The 19,674-nt window shown below is 37.1% G+C and overlaps 2 protein-coding genes across 4 annotated transcripts in view; one reads left to right on the top strand and one right to left on the bottom strand.

Moving 5' to 3' along the window:
• The window catches only part of gwl (serine/threonine-protein kinase greatwall), a 524,263-nt gene that overhangs the window by 379,344 nt on the left and 125,245 nt on the right, over window positions 1–19,674 (top strand). The window lies entirely within an intron of this gene.
• The window catches only part of LOC150099094 (chitin synthase chs-2-like), a 162,347-nt gene continuing 145,034 nt past the window's right edge, over window positions 2,362–19,674 (bottom strand). The window contains exon 10 of the mRNA XM_090405809.1: window positions 2,362–2,732. Within this exon, the coding sequence (XP_090261935.1) occupies window positions 2,467–2,732 (266 nt within the window). The 3' untranslated portion in view covers window positions 2,362–2,466. The remainder of the gene's footprint in view (window positions 2,733–19,674) is intronic.

Below are 19,674 nucleotides of genomic sequence, written 5' to 3'. Positions count from 1 at the left end.
TCGCACTTGGTTACACTATAATAAATTTAGTTTAATCCTTTATCCAAGTGTAAACAAGTTTGCACCTGAACTATCTTCAGGACTGAGGCAACTCGTGGTAAAGGTGGACCAAGCTCTCATCACTCCTTGTCTTAGTATCTCCCATAATGCAAAGCACATATCCTTGCGGACATGTATAATGATATGCATTATGGGAAGAGTCACTACCCAGATCGGTTTCAACCTTTGTTGAATGTTCAAGTATAGGTCAAACTCCAAAAACTCAGTGATGTTCCCCTCAGTAACAGGCTCACCCTGCCACTGAGAACAACTCTCAGAACCGGTTTGCTCTACACTGTGGCAGGCTCACCCCCACCACCGAGCAGAGCCGCTCATTTGCTCACATCTCATCCGAGGGGTAACAGCCGTGCCTCAGTTAACTTCATGAGCTACAGCATTGCCATTCATCACCCAAGCTTCCAACCGGTTTCGACCTTTATTGAGGTCTTGTCAGCAGGAGCTAGACCCAGAGGTGGTGATACTAAGGTGGAAGCAATGGAGAAGTTATATTTACCTATACGAGTTGCCAAAAGGTGTCTCACCTTATTATTAAATTACTCTGGACCTAGAGAAAGATGTTGGAAGTTTTTTCCACTTGGTTAGACTATAATAAATTTAGTTTAATTCTTTATCCAAGTGTAAGCAAACAAAGTTTGCATCTGAAGTATCTTCAGGACTGAGACAATTCGTGGTAAAGGTGGGCCAAGCTCTATATCACTCAAGACAAGGAGTAATGAGAGCTTGGTCCACCTTTACGACAAGTTGCCTCAGTCCTGAAGATATTTCAGCCTCAAACTTTGTTTGCTTACACTTGGATTAAACTAAATTTATTATAGAGAATTAAACAAGGTTGCCTTTCTCAAAAGATGTTTGGACACAGAAATATTACAAAACTATGTAAAATTTAAAGTCAAATTCAAATCTAAAAAGACCCTTCATATCTACAAGCATGCCAGTTTTGCTTTTTTGCAGGAACGGATTGCTGTCATACCATTCTCACTGCTATCGATGCAGCCATCAACTCATTGTAATCGGAGCTCTTGGGTATTCTGAACACTGAACTCTTTACCATTCTCTTTGATATTTCAGAAGCCTCTGCTCAGAAAGAATTCCTAAAAGTAAAAAATAAACACATCTAAAAGTACAACAGTCTTCTCGATTCTAAATCTGCACCTCTAGTTCAATCTTTTTATACTGTAGTGAACACAACATCAAAAAAACTTAGTGATGCTGTGTCAGTGTCCTTAGTCTTGGCCATAATTTTGCTGTTGCTCCAAAACAAGTACCAGCACTAGATCTAATGTTCAACATCGAATGCATTATCTGCAATCTAGCGCTGGAAATAGCTAACATTAGGCTTGATGTCACCAGCATTCTTTCTAATTTTCGCCTCCTAAAAGAAATCTATCATCTTGCCAACTCAGTGCCTTCAAGAAACTACACAAAGATAGCTGTATCACCAGAGCTGATAATAGAAGTGCTACTGTTATTCTTAATATCAGTGCATACAATAGAAAAATGGACATTATTCTCAGAGACTGCTCTACCTACAGACATTTAGTCAAGGATGATCCAACCAAATCATCCTTGACTTCTCTCTAAAAAATTTTAGTAATGTTATCACCATCCCCTATGTCTGAGGCACTTCAGAAAAAATAGCCAGTCTTAAAGAAATACAAATCTCTGCATGCCTTTCAAGCCCCACAAGAAAACTTGCTAACCTTATACATTCCACTAAAGTTCAGCTCTCTCTGTGACTGGTTGCATAAAACTTCCCAAAATATGTGAAACACTAATTCTTCTCACCTTTGGAGTAACTAGTCAACTCTCCTGTTTTCAAAATAATGGCTCCAGCCAGTGGGCGTCCACAGTAAGCCCTTTATCAAACTCTGAAAGATTTTTTGATTTTCCCATTGTGATCAACACTATTGATGATTACTGACCTTCAGCATTCTTAATTAGTTACTTACCTAGAATACGTGGTGATGCATGTGACCAAGTATTTTGCATATATATATACTGCATAATTGATGTTTACATACATCTGCATAAAGGTTTGTAACTTAGTGACTGCTATGTGTATTACACTTCTCTGGCAGAGGCAATATATTGGAGGTATTAAAATGTTAATTCATGCCGTTAAATGATCGATATGAGTTTTAACTAGAATGCAAAACACACACACACACACAGTTTGTTTCTTTTTTGCTATGAAGTGTTGGTCAGCATGAATTGCTGGATGTTTTATAAAAGTGGCAAGCTTAAACTTAAATTATTTTAAATGTGGGAATGGGATAAGTAATTTACACCACATCTTATATCTTGTGTTTTATATAAATTACTTTATTTTTGAGCAATTTTGCATCTAATCAGTAGTCCACTCAGGGTTTAAAGTCAAGGTAAACATGGATATGATTTTATTATAATTCAAGGGAACTGCATTGTTATATCAGTAACACTTTCTTCTCCATCTGAAATTTCATAACCAGTATTGTATTCCCCTCTTAAAGTGCCATTTGGCTTTGGACCATATGCTATGCTTAAACGGCGGAGTTGTACTATATCACTCTCTTGTAATGATTCTTGGATAGGTTGAGATTGGGAGAGTCTTCTTTGAATCACAGTACTGCACCGCCTCTCTAATGCTTTGATGGTACTGGAACGACGATTCATATTTGTCAAAATGGGTGTACCTACAAATAAATAAAAATGGCTGATAAAACCATTGTTCAGTCTGATTATTTAACACGTGTGTATTTTTTTTTTTTTTTTTTTGTTATTAAAAATATTACCATTATAACAAACAAGCAAAAAAGGCCCATTGCTAACAGTATTAATGTACTGTGGGCAGGCTAAGTATTTTTTTTTAGCCTGCATTTCCTGTAAGGGGGTGGGGGAGTACTCCTTTGGTCATTAAGTTCTCTACTTAAGCTGCCTGTACTTGACAATAAGCTAAAAGCATCTAGAAACCTACAGGTCAGACACTACACAATGTGCCCATTAAGTAATCAGATTGATTTTTTTAGGACAGTCCTTTAAATAAGAGTAACAAACATGTTTATTGTTTTGTCTGCTAGAGTGTGTTGTAATTGCAGGTGCAATTACAACACACTCTAGCAGTGAAAACTGCTGTCAAAACAATCAGGTGATAGCAGTTTTGACTGCTGTCACCTGACTTTCGAGTTTTCAAGTGGCAACCATTGAAGTAAGTGATGTCAGAAGTTGCATCATGGAGCAAAGAGCTGTGATAAAATTTTATTGTAAAATAGGAAAAACTGCTAGAGAAATTTACCGATATCTGAAAAAAAAAGAAAAAAAGTTTACGGTGATGACTGAGTCATTCACAGGTGTTCCACTGGTTTTCAATGTTTAAAGAGTGTAAGGAGGATTAACCACGCTATGGACGGACAAATGAAAATGTGATGAAAAGCTAGGGAAATTGTTGCCCATGACAAGCAAATAACCACTAGGCTACTCACTATACAGCTTGGTGTCGGTAAAGAAATGGCAAGATTAATCTTAGAAAGAGATCCACACTAGAGGAAGATTTGTTCAAAGTTTGTGCTGCACACATTGACACATGAACAGAGGGAGCACAGTGTTGCATGTTGTCAAAATTTCATCCATGCAGTTGACCAAGATGTATTGCAAAGAATTGTCACCTGTCATGAAAGTTAATATTTTTAGTTTGATCCAGAAATGAAATGCTAGGGCAAGCATGCAATGTCTTCTCCTTGGCAGAAGAAAGTCAGATTGCAAAAATATTGATGCTGCTGGAATTATCCACAGTGAATGGTCAGTATTTAGGAGTAATTTAATGCCTGCATGCCCAATGCAATGCGTCAGGAAAAAACTGTTCCACAACAACTGGTTTCTATTGCATCCACACACTGCTTGTGAGGCAGTTTCTGGCTTCAAAGTTGATCTGTGTGATAGAACATCCTTCCCCCCTTATTCTCCAGATTTTGCTCCTGCAGACTTTCTTCTTCGCAAAGATGAAATGTGCCTTGATAGGGGAAGCGCTTCAGCAAAATTAAAGGCATCCAACACTGTGTGACCCAGACAATGAAGGAGGTTCCCATTCAGGACTTCTACTGTGCCTTTGAACACCTGTGCGACAGATGTAAATGTTATGTAGAGTTGGAGTGAGATTATTTTGAATCTGTATAATTGACAATTCCAAATATAGTTATTTGTTTTGATATAATAATTATCTCATTACTCAACAAGCACACTGTGTATATATTTTAGAATGGTATACAGGAAACCTCGATTAACGCAATTAATTAATCCAATTAATGAGTGCTAAGTGAAATACCATAAACAATAGGAAAAATTATAATTCATCCATCAATTAGCGAAAAATGTATAAGCTATAATAGAGGATAAAATCATCAAAGTTAATCACCTAAATTTTTATTTTATGTCTAAACATTTGATTGATCTTTTTTACAAAAAAAAAAAAAAAAAGTAAAGATGTTTGAATAGTGATCGACTTCAGTCCAGCTCAGCTCGATTTTTAAAATGGTCAAACCATCTTAAACTTGTAGTAAAGCTTTCATGTTGCTCTCGAAATCTGGTCTCTTTCAATGATGTAAAAATATTGAGAGATTTTGCCTGAATATTCCTTGTACCAAGAGGTATTCTTTTTCGGTTACAATCCTCAATCCAGCGTGATAAAAGATGTTCCATCTCGATCATTAAATGGCTTCTATTTTGGGTGATCTGGATGCTTAAAGAAGCAGTAGCAACTTTTCTTTGCTCTATTTAACATAGTCCGAACTGTAGACTCAGGTCTTGCACAATCGTTGTATTACTAGTGCTACTTTCATGTCTCTTAATGACTTCCAGCTTTTCTTGTAATGTAATTACTTTTCTTCTCTACTTCCTTTATCAGTCTTTCTCTTTTCCATATCAGGGGTTGAATATAATAAACCTTATAGGTATCTAAATGAAAGCAAAATGAAGGAAAAGTGATTGAGCAAGAAAACAGAGTTTGCACATGCGCTTGTGATGATAGCTTTGAGTCGACTGCTGATTGTCGCCAGCCACCACTGGCTGCTACATTGACAAGTGCTGTTGCTCGCTGCAGTTTGGCGACAAAAATTTCATGTAAAGTAAAATTTCGCATAACATATAAAATCGCGTTAACTGATTAATCACTCGCTTAGAGTAGGAAATAGTATCATTTCACTCAATCATGCTAACTGATTATTGCGCATATAAAATTCGTGTTAAGCAATGTTTTCCTTTATTATCATTGTTATGTGACCATCTTCATGGAGTCTAAAAACTCATGGGAGGCCTAAGCTTTATTTCACACAATACATATAATAACTCACCTTAAATTCATTCACTCACTCACAACCACCTCTGGCAACCCTTTCTACTCATTTATCACTCTCCAAGCAAAAAAAAACCTCTTGCACCGTTACTATCTACACACACTATTATAAGCCCCACATTGTCTTTCTCGTTCAATAATTTATTGAAAAAAAACTTAGCATCTACTCTATATGCACACTTATGTGTACCTATTAGATTCCCTCTTTTCTAAACTATATCCCACAAACCTTCTATTTCTTTCTCTCTCTCTCTCTCTCATGGTTCCCACCCATAAAAGGTTATTATTAGTAAACCTATAGTACATTTGTACCCTGCCAGTGGGCTAAGGATTTTTTTCTATAGTCCAGAAACCTTGCTCAAGAGATCATACATGGGACTTCTTCAAGCCACTAAAGGCTTCTAATAAGTGGGATGGTGATCTCACACTAGGCAATGAAATTCATCTCTTACCTATGAACACTCTGCTAACCAGACATAATTTAATGGTTATTTTGCTCTGCATTCTTTTCACCACTTCAACATCTCCAAGAAATTCAGCTGTCTAAATCTATGATCAGTAATCCAGATGTTTAGCATTAAAGACTTATAAAGTCGGTTAATAACTTTCTTATCCCTACTTGTTAGTATGTTTCTTAAGATCTAAGTAATCCTCTGACTTATTTTTTTTTTATGTGGCCTTCATCCACAAAACATTTTGTAAAACTATAGTATATTCATACTAATCACAGTATGAATGTACTTCTTCTTCTCTCTTCCATCATCTATGTGGATGATGATGAGGCCGAATGAACTCTTTTCACTTCTGTCTCTCCCTGGAGATTCCGAACAATTCTGTCCAGTTTGGTGTCGCTTGTTGTGATTTGGTTTTCAGGTCCTCTTTTATTTTGTCTATCCATCTAATTCTGGGCTGCCCTTTGGATCTTTTACCTTCCATCGTTGTATTCAGAGCTTTAGCTGGCAGTTTTTCTGTTCCCATTCTGGTCACATGGCCAAACCATCGCAGTCTTCTTTCTTGGATATTGTCTATTATTGTTATTTCTTGTTTTAGTCGTTTCCTTATTTCTTCGTTTCTTAGTCTATCCAGCAGAGATACTCCAAGTAATCTTCTTAGCCAACCCATTTCAGTAGTTAAATGAATGTACTACAGTTTTAGAAAACATTTTGTGAGTGAAGGCCACAAAATGTTTGCATAGTTCAGAAACCCTATTCTAAAGACCAAACATGGAACTTTTTCAAGCCACTTCAGGCCTTCATTCTTCCCTCCCCCCCCATCATTCCATTAATTAATATACAAAACTGAACAGCAGTAGTCCAAATACTAAGTCATTTGGCACACCACTGATCACTTGCTTTCTCTTTGACTCATCCCCACTATGTACTACTCTCTGATGTGTTGTCCATCAGCCATCAGTTTTAAACAGGTTGGTACCCCATTGTCTCTAACTTGTATGGTTCCATGCAGTATCCTGTTATAGCCATTTTTCTTATCCAGCTCAAATATCATTTTATTATAAAGTCAAGTAAATTACTAAGGTAAAGCTTTCTTTTATTGTATTTTTATTATACTAGAGTGCACCTTAAAAATAGCAGATTTGAAACATTTTGAATTTGGTATGGGACACCTGGTCACTGTTTTTGCAATAATAAGAAAAAAAAAAAACTGAAAATTTCAAGTATATTTAACAGTCCTGATGGTTAGTTTTAACCATTACTCCCAATAAAATTCTGTTTTGGTGAAGGTAATCATCTTGCTGGCAATTTCAGTGAGAGCTGCTGTGGCTTTTTTCACCCATCACACTATTTTTGGAAGCTGGAACAGTCTTAAGCTGTCCATGATTTTTGAAACCTCTTGAACAGAAGTATTTCTGGGCCTGCAGAAGTCCATTTGAGAGTAGTATTACTACAGATCCTAGAACTATTTCAAGAATATGGTGACAGCAAGGCAACCATAACAGATCTTTGTCCATGTTTTATTCAAAATGGATGCAGGCCCCATTTATCATCCCACTGTTGATGAAGGTAGCATTGAAACACATCCATTTAACCTTGTCATGGACATACAGCTACTTTAAATTCTACTTTTATGCCTTGGGCAATTTTCTTTCTACTTATATGCTGTTAGCATAATGGAGGAGGGACTGAGAGATTCTACAGGATTGGCCTAGATTCTTAAATGGATTAGAGTAACTCTGCTTTTTGATCACTAAGTTAGGCAATGTTAAGGCTAGCTGCCAAACTATCATCAACAATAATTTTTTATTGATGGCTTGGCTTGTTTCTTACAAGAATCATTTTCCTAAATTTTGGATGATGAAGACATGAAGGTGGTTTGTAGCGCATTTATTATGCAAACTTTAACATACCATTGCTCTAAAAACAGCAGCTCTAAAAAAACGTTCCTAACCTCAACAAATTTGGGTGCATGAAACTGCCCCAAATTTGGGATACTTTCATTATGAGAACTTCAGCCCAACTGCCAAGACTACCAAATTAGCCCGCAATAGGGCACCATTAGGACTTTAGGAACAATATTAGTTTCTTGCTTTCTTCCTCATTTGCTTTGTGTTAGTTCCTGAGTGCACATACCATATCTTTATGTTCCTGAAGATGGCAATGTGACATTGCCGAAATATAGAAGTTATTCATTAAAGTTACCTTTAATTAATATACTTTATATGCGTTGTTAATTCCATAAACTAATTACCAGTTTTACCAGGCTGGTCATCCTTGCTGGTGCTTTGTACTGTTCATGTGCATGCTGATCACCTTTCTCTTTCTATACTCTTCACAATTTAAAAAAAAAAATTATCAAATCTTGGTTAAAATGATGTTGCTCATTTATCTAGCATCCAGTTCACTCTGCTGACTGAGTATGTAATCTAGTATATCTTTCCTTAAATATCCCTTGATTGCTTTTTCATTCACCTCCTTTCCTAGCAGTTTCTTATGCCAAACTGCCTCTTGAGTTCATTGTAGTCATCATCTTTGTAATTCCACATTTACTCTTCTTAACACAAATTTTCCATGTATTTAGCAGTCTCTCAAGTGAAGACTGCATGGTCACTTTGCATTCATTTGGAAGTGAAGTTGACTACCTTTCTTACATACAGATTTTTTTTTTTTTTCTAGGCATGAGCAATTAAAATTTTGCACGTAAAGTATATTCACAGCTAAACTGCTTGTATGTAGAGAGCAGCTGACTAATATCATATTCTCCCAAAGGTTCCATAATGCACAGCAAACTCCTTCTCAGATATCTTGCATTATGGTAAAATGCTACTATCCAAACCAATTTCAGTATTTTTTTTTTATCAAATCTGTTCAAACTCTGCCAGTGTTTTATGAACACTGAACCTCATGAGCAATTCCAGATAGTAAGTAAGCATTAGATAAGTAGAAAGCTGTTCAGTTCCATAGTAAGCACTCTTATTATAGCCTTCATTGTGGTGAGAAATGAAAGTTCATAGGTTCAGAATATGGGGGGGGGGGATAAGAGAACCCAATAGTATTTGAGGAAAAAAAAGATGGAGGGACAAAGAAAAAAAGGCCTCAGCTCCATATCTCGTCTACGGTCCAAAGGCTATATTTTCCACTACATCCATAATCATATTTTTAGGTTATGGTGCTGATTGGAACTCATGTTGAATGTTTAATGGAATGAAATGGCACAAGGAACCAATTAAATAACAGTTGGAATGATTGGGAGCATTACACTGTTGTTTAATTCAATGTTTTTCATTCATTTCTGCTGTAATCCACATCATGACCCATTAATTTACGAGAATTTATAACCGCACTAGCTTCGCCCTGTTAAGAGAACAAATGACCGCGACGCGCGTTCTCCTTGCCGACGAAAACAAAAACGTACGGGCGCTAGAGGAAGAGCTTTCTAACACACTCGGCCTTGATCTATGGTCGATACTCCATGACATATCATGCACATCGGCAAGAAAGGAATTCGAAAAAATACGTAGTCGGCACGTAAAAAAATACGAAAACCTGACCAAGACTTCTACTTCTGTACCCCAGCCACCACTTAACACAGTAGTCAACCTCTCGTCATCAGTTTTAAAGCCTGAAGCACTCACCGCACTTTCACGTGGTCACAATTTCGCCCTAGCTCCAAAAAGGATTCCTGCTGAAGAAATCATGATTCAAATAGAGCGTGGAATTCGCAACCTGCCTATCCATATCGCCAACAACGTGAGACTGGATGTAGTTGGTGTTCTCACTAAAGCCAAACCGCCAAAATCCAACTTATCCAAAAACGAATATACAGCCCTACAAGAATTAAAAAACAACAAAAAAATAGTAATCACCAAAGCTGATAAGGGAAGCGCCACTGTGGTACTCAATCAAAAAGACTACAAAGGTAAGCTAAATTCTTTAATACGAGACTGTACTACTTACCTCCCCATTGAATATAATCCGACCAGCTCTCAGATTAGAACTATCCACAGACTCCTTAAGAAAGTCACTTCTTGGCCTGTGGAAGTCACCAACAAGCTTAAACCTTATAACTCTAGACCCCCCCGATTATATGGACTCCCAAAAATACATAAACAAAATGTGCCATTACGTCCCATAGTGAATGGCATTGATTCCCCCACATATAAATTAGCCAAACATTTAGCCAAAACGCTCACACACTACACTGGCAACACACCATCACACATAAAAAACTCGGCCCACTTTAAAGCCAGTATAGAAAACCTCACACTCCAACACACTGACATAATGGTCAGTGTTGACGTCTCCTCCCTATTCACTAATGTCCCACTCAAAGAAACCCTTGAGCTCATCCAAGCCAAGTTTCCTCCCGATATCTCAGCCCTATTTCAGTTCACAATGAACTCAAGCTATTTCGTTTGGCAAGGAAAGTTCTACAAACAGATAGAGGGGACAGCCATGGGTTCACCACTTTCCCCACCCATGGCCAATTCCTTTATGGAGACATTTGAAGAAAAAGCCTTAAACTCCGTCCCACAAAAACCCACTATTTGGCTTCGTTATGTGGATGATGTGTTTGCTATTTGGCCACATGGCTCAGACTCGCTCCACTCCTTCCTAACACACTTACACAACCAACATCCCAGAGTCCAGTTCACCTTAGAAAAAGAGGAAAACAACACCCTCCCCTTCCTAGACACTTTAATCACCCGCCAGCTTGATGGATCTTTGGTTTTCTCTGTTTACAGAAAACCCACCCACACTAGCAGATACATTCACCAGCAATCCCACCACCCCCCCCCTCACAACAATATGGGGTGATAAAAACACTATATAACAGGGCAAAATTAATCTGCTCAGATGACAAGGCCCTGACTATGGAACTAAACCACATCCTCAACACTTTCTTAGCCAATGGCTATAACCCCAAAAAAATCCAAAAAATACTAAAACCTGAAAACCACAACCCCCCTCCCCCCTCAACAATAAAGACTACACCAAGTCTATCACTATCCCCTACATCCAGGGCACCTCTGAAAAAATAACTAATATCCTCAAGAAATATGACCTTACTTCCTGTTACAGACCATATAAAAAGTTGGCATTCCTTATCCGCTCTACCAAAGACCAACCACTTCCCCTAGACCTACCTGGTGTATACCAGGTCCCTTGCAGCTGCAAATTGTCCTACTTTGGCCAAACAGGCAGAACAACAAATATCAGGATTTCAGAACACCAAGACTACATCCGGTTTCACCAGTACAGCCGCTCTGGGCTGGCAGACCATGCCTTAGATACCCACCATAAAATTCGTTGGAAGAAGACAAAAATAATCCATCGCAGCAAGTTTAAATACGAAAGATTATTCAAAGAATCTTCAGCAGCTCTAAAAAACGTTCCTAACCTCAACAAATTTGGGTGCATGAAACTGCCCCAAATTTGGGAGACTTTCATTATGAGAACTTCAGCCCAACGGCCAAGACTACCAAATTAGCCCGCAAGAGGGCACCATTAGGACTTTAGGAACAAAATTAGTGTCTTAATTTCTTCCTCATTTGCTTTGTTAGTTCCTTTAGTGCACATACCATATCTTTATGTTCCTGAAGATGACAATGTGACATTGTCGAAATATAGAAGTGATTCATTAAAGTTATCTTTAATTAATTTACTTTACATGCATTGTTAATTCCGTAAATTAATTACCAGTTATGTCTAACCAACGTATAAGTCTTACCACTAGAACTTGGCTAGATAGGCCAAGTGATTAGCGGTTTTATTGTTGGTTGCTGCTGTAGATGCCATTCATCAGCAGATTAGCACGAGTGCAAGCCAAGCAATTATGGGAGACTTCAGCTATGGGGACATAAGTTTGAGGGAGGAAAGGGGGCATGGAAAGATGGAAGTGGAATTTATGCAGTTGCTAAAGGATAATTACCTGAAACATGTTATAGAACAGAGCATGGGTTTGAGAGAGTGTTGTATATGGCAATAGCATCAGAAGATATATCCATGACCACGATAGACACTCTGCCTACAATTGGGGAGAGTGGCTATTCAGTCTTGTTCTGGGAAATTGCTAAATGTGGCATTTTCTTGCAAGAAAAGGCTAGTAATTATGATAAACTTAGGAAGCTGCATGGGAAGTGGTCAGGGATTGTTTGAGAGAAGCAATATCAAACTGCATATCCAAGGTCAGAAAGTTAAACCAAATGGCGATTAAGTGGATGAGTAGAGATATTAAGCAAGAGCTGCAAAAAGAAAAAAGAAAATGCTGTGGATGGAATATAAAGAAAAGGTGTTCAAGCAAGAATAGTGACTAATATGGTATAAGAGAAAATTAACCAAACAAGCAAGAGGAAAAATGACTGGTAGGATAGTGACAGAAGCAGAAGAAATTGTTGATTTGCTGAGTGATAATTTTGCAGTTGCTGATGTGAAACAGACTCATGTCACAATTGATTTTCAGCATATTGAAAAATGTCTGTGAATACAGCAGTGGGATGGGATGGCATGTCTTCCCATTCACAATATGAATGTGCAAAAGAATTGGCACTGCCTCTGAAGTTGTTCAATTTAATTCTCAGCTCTGGCAGGGTTCCAGGCAGGTGTGAAAGAGAATAAGATAGTTCCATTCTGTAAAGGTGGCACCTAGATAGACAAAGCAAACTACAGACCAATTAATATATTAGGAGTGGTTATTAAAATATTGAAAAAGTTGTTAAAGATAAAATCTAACAACAGGTAAATAGATAGGGATGTGCTACTCTATAGTAGGCAGCACAGCTTTGTAAAGATTGGTCCTGCCTCAGTAATTTATTCACATTTTATAATAAAGTGGAATTGGATACGGGAAATGACTACACCATGATACTGCAGGACTTTGCAAAGGCATTTGACAGAATAACACATGGAAAACTGTTACAAATGTTGGAGCAAATGGGAATGATGGCAAGCTAGTAGCATGGGTGTGTGTTGGAGTGGGGGGAATTGGCTGACTGGCAGACACAGAGAGTAGTATGCTCTGTTACCAAAAGTGTTCCAGACACCTTTATAGCTGTATGTTGCCTCACCTGTATAACATACATACATACACACACATTGACACATGGGCATTAGCAGTGTAGACATTCTTTGCCATCAGGGTGAGTAGACGAAAAGAGTTGAGTCCATTCAAGTATAGTATGATAGAAGAGCCAATGAGTTCAGTCATTTGATCCGAGATATTTCGGCCACATTGCACGTTTCCCATTCTACTGTCAGCAAGGTCAGCCATTGCAAACAACTCTGCATGAACTCTGCAACTGATTCCAGTGACAGAAGCTTTGTGCAAGATGGGTGCCACGCTTACTCACAACAGATCAAAAACACACTCGCATGAAAATCTGAACAGTGCTTGTAGCATTTTAACAAGAATAAATCTGATTTTGTGCATCGATTTATTACTATGGATGAGGCTTGGATTCACCATTACACACCAGAATCCAAACAGCAGTCAAAAGAGTGGACAGAAGCCAGTTGTTCAATGCCAAAGAAGACAAAGTTGGTTCCATCAGCAGGAAAGGTCATGGCATTGGTGTTTTGGGATGCTAAAGGATTTTGTTTATTAATTATCTTGAAAAAGGTAAAACAATAATTAGGGAATAATATTCCAATCTTTTAACCAGACTAGACGGAAAAATTCATGAGAAAAGACCAGGTTTGCAGAAGAAAAAAAACTTCTTTCTCAGGATAATGCACCTGCTCACAAAGGTGTTTTGGCAATGGGAAATTAAGGGATATGCACTATGAATTGTTGGAACATCCACCCTATTCCCCAGATTTGGCTCCCTCTGACTTCTATCTCTTTTCAAAACTAAAACTCTTCCTCGTTGGTCAGCATTTTTCTTCGAATCAAGAGGTGATTGCAGCTGTAGAAGGGTATTTTATGCAGATCTTACTGAGAACTGCTACAGGGATGGGATAATGGTGCTGTAGCATCACTGGAATAAATGTATTAGTCTTAAGGGAGATTATGTTGAAAAATAAAAATAATTTTGAAATTATAAATTCATGTTTTCACTGTTAGGCCAAGAACTTTTCAGCCCACCCTCATAGAATTACAGCAAATTACAGCAGTACAGAAATAGCCACAGAGAAACTAGTGAACAATATACATGCTCAAAAACTTAGCAATGCAATATCTACATATAAATAAACAAAATAGCAGTCAAATTTGTTTATATAAATTCTTTGTAGAAGGCTAAAAATATTATGTAATCTGCTTGAGCATATTATGGCTTGGCTAGGTAGGTAAAAATTTCGTTCCTCTCTCATGTAAAGTGCTGGCACTCCACCAGAATATGACAAATAGTAAGATGTGTATTGCATTTTTCACACATGGGAGGGTCATCAACCCTCAGTAAAGAAGAATGTGTAAGATGACTGTGACTTATTTAGAGCCTAACAAGAACAATTTCCTCTCTTCTCTTTTTATGTTGACTAGAATGGCAATGTTCAATGCCATATGATTTGTTTTTCAATACTTCCGGTGATGATGACTGCAATTAAGCAGTTAGTGTTGATCTTATAAACTGTCTGTAGTCTGTATATGTACTATCAAGCAGTACATGGAACAAAGTATGAAATGGTCTATAAACTGCATGTGCAGTCTCATTTTCCTTAATCTTGCCGATTGTTTGTTCCTTGGATGCTCTGCAAGACATGAATCACCAAATTAGTCCAATGTGTACAGGTTGAGTGATTATTATGAGGTACTTCAACTATGAAGATACAGACTGGAAGGAAACTGAATTTTTTCAATTTTTCAAAACAAGGCAGGTGATTATGACAAGCTTAGGAAGAAGCTTAAATCTGTGCCATGGCATAAAATACTGCAAGGTAAGGATTTATTAGTGCATGGGAAATAGTTAAGTGTCATCTAGAGGAAGCAAGATTAAATTGTATACCTAAGGTAAGGAGGGTTAAATAGGTGTTAAATGGATGCTTAATAGCATGAGCCACAGAAGAAAATTCTGTGGATGGGATATAAAGAGAAAGGTGTCAAGGAAGGCAAAATCAGATTATGCGAAAAATCTAGCCCAGCAAGCCAAAGGAAATCCCATAGAATTCTTTTGTTATGTGGAAGTAAGAGGAAGAATGACTATAAAAGATTAACCTATGAGTGATGATGGTCAAGAGGTGACAAAAGCAGATAAAATAGTCCAGTTACTGAGTGACCACTTTGCAAGGGTATATCATTCTAGTGAGGTTACTGCTGTAACATATGTGACAGGCACTAATGCAGGAACAGAGGTGGATGAATTGGAAGTTCTTAGGATATTGCAGAATCTCAATCTAAATACAGTTGTGGGATTAGATAGGATATCAGCTCAGGTTTTGCAAGCATATGCAACTGCCAATGCCTCTGAATAAGCTCTGGTAGAGTTCCAAGGGAGTGGAAAGAGGGAAAATAATTCTCTCTCATAAGGGAAGTTCTAAACTGCAATAACAAATTATAGACCAATCAGTATCTCAGCTGTGGTGATAAAAGTAAGAAAAATTGGTCAAAAAGAGAATTCAAGAATGGGTGGATAAAAATATGATACTGTATGAGGGGGCAACATGGCTTTGTGAAGGGTCGATCAATTTACTATTTTTTTTTTTATAATAGAGTAACAGCAAAGTTAAATAAAGGAAATGGCTATATGATGATTCTGCTGAATTTTACAAAGGCATTTGACAGAATACCACATGGAACTCTCTTATGGATATGACATGTTAAGTGGATAAGAGGGTGGCTGCCAGACAGATATCAAAAAGTGGTATATGGAGGGGCAGAATCAAGACAAAAACAGGTAACTAGTGGTTTGCTGCAAGGTTCAGTGCTGGGACCATTGCTGTTTAATTTGTACATAAATGATATAGGATATATTTAGTTGTTTGCTGATGATACGAAATTAGGTAGAATAATAGCTAATCATGAGATTTGGAGAATTTGCAAGATGATTTAAATAGGCTATCAGTATAGGCAAAAGATAATGGTGTAAGTTTAATGTAGAGTTATGCAGTTTGTGATAAACAGATTACAAGCTGTGTATCACATTGAGCACTGTACTCCAAGAAATAGATGAAGCTAAAGGGTTAGAGGACATATTATTATTGCAGACACATCATAGGAGGTTCATTCAACTGACAACATTTTTAAAATACTCCTTGTGTTAACAACACATTCTGGTAATGCATTCCATTCACTGATGATTCTCCATGTAAAAAAATCTACTCCTCACACCCCTCTTCACCACACTCTTACATAACTATAGGTAATGCCTCTGGTTTCCCCCCTTCTTGCCTTCTACTCTTTTTATAATCTCATCTGGATTCATCTGATAAAATCCTCTTACTAACTTAAATGTCTCTATCATGTCACCTCTTTTCCTCCTATGCATTAACTCTGCAGTCCACATTTTCTCAACCTCTCTCCATTGCTAAGATAGCCCATAAGATTACTTGTTCATTGAAGAACATATTGATAAGTAGAGTTAAGTTGTATGCTCAAGTTTGGTCTTCTGGGTTTCTTGGAGATGAGGGTGAGTAGTCTGTGGAATGTTCCCTATGAAGATAGATTGAGGGTGTGTGGATTGCAAAAGTTGGTTGATATGAGAAAAAAAGAGGGGATATGATATAGAATTATTTCCTTCAGCACTTGGCTGGAGGAGCCAGAACAAGGGGTCATCTTTGGAAGTTCAATAATGGTGTGGTTAGTAGGGATATGAAGACTAGATTTTTTGCTTGGAGAGTTGTGAATGCTTTGTCTGTTAATAGGTTCAAGGTATAGATTGTGTGGATAGTTTGTATGATATGGTAATAGTTAATCTACATCACCTTGATTAACTATTACCCTTCCATCTTTGCACCATCTGCATTCAACTGAATATCTCCCTTCAAATTATTTCCTATATCATTTATGTACAAATTAAACCGCACTACTCTAAGCATAGAGCCTTAGGTGCACACAATTAATTATCTGCTTTCTCCTAGATTCTGCTTCTCCATATACTACTTTTTGGTATTTATTCCAGTTTACATAACAGAATTCCATGTAGTATGCTGTCAAATTATACGTATTGATATGTCTGCGAAAAATGGTATATATGTTTCTTCAGTTAACATGAAAAAATACAAGGGATAAGTAATATTATTTATTTAAGGCATATATTTCAACTTGAATATTATAAGCCATCATCAGTGGCAACAATAATTAATTACAAAGTAGAACACAAACAATGGATTGATTTGAAAAAAGTAAGAGCCAAGTGATGTTATACAAAAACAATGCAATCTTGATAATTTATTGGCTATTTAAAAAATAATAATAATAATAAAAGAAGTTATTAGTGTGTGATTAAAATAACACTTTCCCATATCTTAGAGAGAGAGCGGTAGTTGTTCCATTTAAGTTCAGAATGGTGAACTAAGGCCTTAGCACGTTTTTTGAACAAGCATTCAAATTTATATTGACATCAATGAAGTAAGCGTGTTTTAGACCATAAGATGTTGTGGTCTGTATCTATTCCATGCTGTGCCAAGCCAGATTTTTCAGATTTACTATTGCTAATGTATAATTGGTGTCCTTGTATTCTCTTTTCTACAAAGCATCCAGTTTGTCCAAAGTAAGAATGATGACAGTCACAAGAAACTTGGCAGACACCAGGGAGAGTTAGAGTTTATCTTTTGAAGAAGGAAACCACGGTGTTCCAATTTGTTAATAGGAAGAAAAGTAGCCACTAAATTGTATTTCTTAAGTATTCTGGAAATGGGTGCTGAGATGCCAGAAATGTAAGAAATTGGAACTCGATGTACTGTTTGCTTGTTATTTGAGCTAGGATTATAGGAATTGAAAAGCTGTTGCATAGTCCTTTCTGAGAAGCCATTGGGTTTCACATATTGTTTGATGTTTACAAGTTCCTGCTGTAAATACTTACTTCATCATCTGAACATAAATCAGAACAACTGCCTTGCTTCCTCTAAGATATGGAAAATTCTTATTTTGATCACACATCGATAAGTTTTTTTTTAATAGCTAATGATCATCACACGGCTCTTACTTTTTCAAGCCAATGTATTGTTTGCATTCTGCTTTGTAATTAACTATCGTTGCCACTGATGATGGTCTTAAATAAATGGTGTTACTTATCAGTTGTGTTTTTTTTTTTGTGTTAATTGAAGAAACTTCTCATGGCATAAGTATCTCTTAAACAACATATTATTATATGTATCATGAATTCTTAACTTTTATGTTAATAAACATAATAGAAATCAAAATTGCCTTGAGAGCCACCAGTGCTATAGTACATAAGTAACATGGATAAGCTAAGGATTGATAATCTAAAAACCCTGATCAGGATCTCACATTGGTTAATAAAATTTCATTTTGCAACTAAAATATTCACAGATATCCATACCCACAATGGGATACAAAAACCTACAACCAGTTGATTAGTGAGCAAAAACACTATCACTCAGAAAACCCATGCAGGCAAATGAGCAACTCTGCCAGTTTTCAAAATTCCAAAAGTTATTCTTTAGTTTTTCTAGATTATTGGTCTGCATCTGAAATATAAATTTTTGTGTTAATTTAATTTCAATAAGTTTTCTTTAATCCATTTTAGCATTTTAAAATAATCTTACCCCTTTTCACAGCAGAAATTGTCAGAAAATAAATATGGACACACTCAATATGTAAACCAAAGATTATTACATATGATTATACACCCTCTATCCAAAAAGAAACTGAAAACTTTTGATAGAAAATAAAACACAGGCCAATTATAATTATTCAAATCATTTATTTCAATCAATATACTCTCCCTCAGCTTCGATACAGCATTTGGCACAGTCAATTAATTTGTTAAATGAGTTTTTTATATCGGTTTTTGGGAAACTGTTGAGGGTCGTGGTTACTGCCACTTGAACGTTTTCAATGGTGTCATATCACTTTCCTTTCATCAGCAAATGAAGTTGGGGGAAGAGAAAGAAGTCACAGGGTGCTAAATCAGGTTATTATGGCGAGTGATCCAACACACAAAGTTGGTTTTTGCTCAAAAACTGTCTCACAATGTTCAAACAACGTGATGGTGCATTATCGTGCAAAAGTGACCAGCTGCCTGCATCACGATATTCATCCCATACGTGACGAATTCTTGCTATCAATCATTTCAAAACTTTGAGATAAAACTCGCCATTGAGACCATCAGTGAACTACATAATTCGTTCCTCCTGATTGTTTGGCCAGGAGGAACGAATTATGTGGATAATGCCCTTGGAATCGTAGAAACAAATCAGCACTGTCTTTACTTTTGGCTTCTCCAAGCGACTTTTTTTCGGGTGCCCCTCTTCTGGTGGTCTCCACTCGGCACTCTGCCGTTTTGTTTTGAGCTCATACTCAAAACACCACGTTTCATTACCAGTAACAATCGTTTCAAGGAAGTTTAATGAGGTCCTTGCAGTGTTCAATTTGATACATTTTTTGGTCATCGGTCAACTTGTTGGGAACAAAGCGCGAATTCAATTTACCAAGGCCCAAACTCTCGGTCAAAATGTTGTGCACAGTTGATTTTGGAATCCCCAGTTCATCTTCAATCAATCTCAGACGATTTCGGGCTTTCCTTGATGAAATCACACACTTTTTGGATGTTAACTTCGCTCAGTCCAATTTTTGGGTGACCTGGCTTTTGGTCGTCCTCAAGCGTCTCACGACCACTTTGAAATCGCTTAAACCATTCATTCATTGGTTTTTGCTCAAAAACTGTCTCACAATGTTCAAACAACGTGATGGTGCATTATCGTGCAAAAGTGACCGGC

The sequence above is a fragment of the Typopeltis vanoorti genome, chromosome 15, assembly GCF_054136105.1.
Source record: "Typopeltis vanoorti isolate ZY-2024b chromosome 15, IOZ_Tvanoo_1.0, whole genome shotgun sequence".
In the NCBI taxonomy this organism is placed as follows: domain Eukaryota; kingdom Metazoa; phylum Arthropoda; class Arachnida; order Uropygi; family Thelyphonidae; genus Typopeltis; species Typopeltis vanoorti.
The sequence above is the reverse complement of the archived record's forward strand: the minus strand, read 5'-3'. Positions and strand labels throughout refer to the sequence as shown.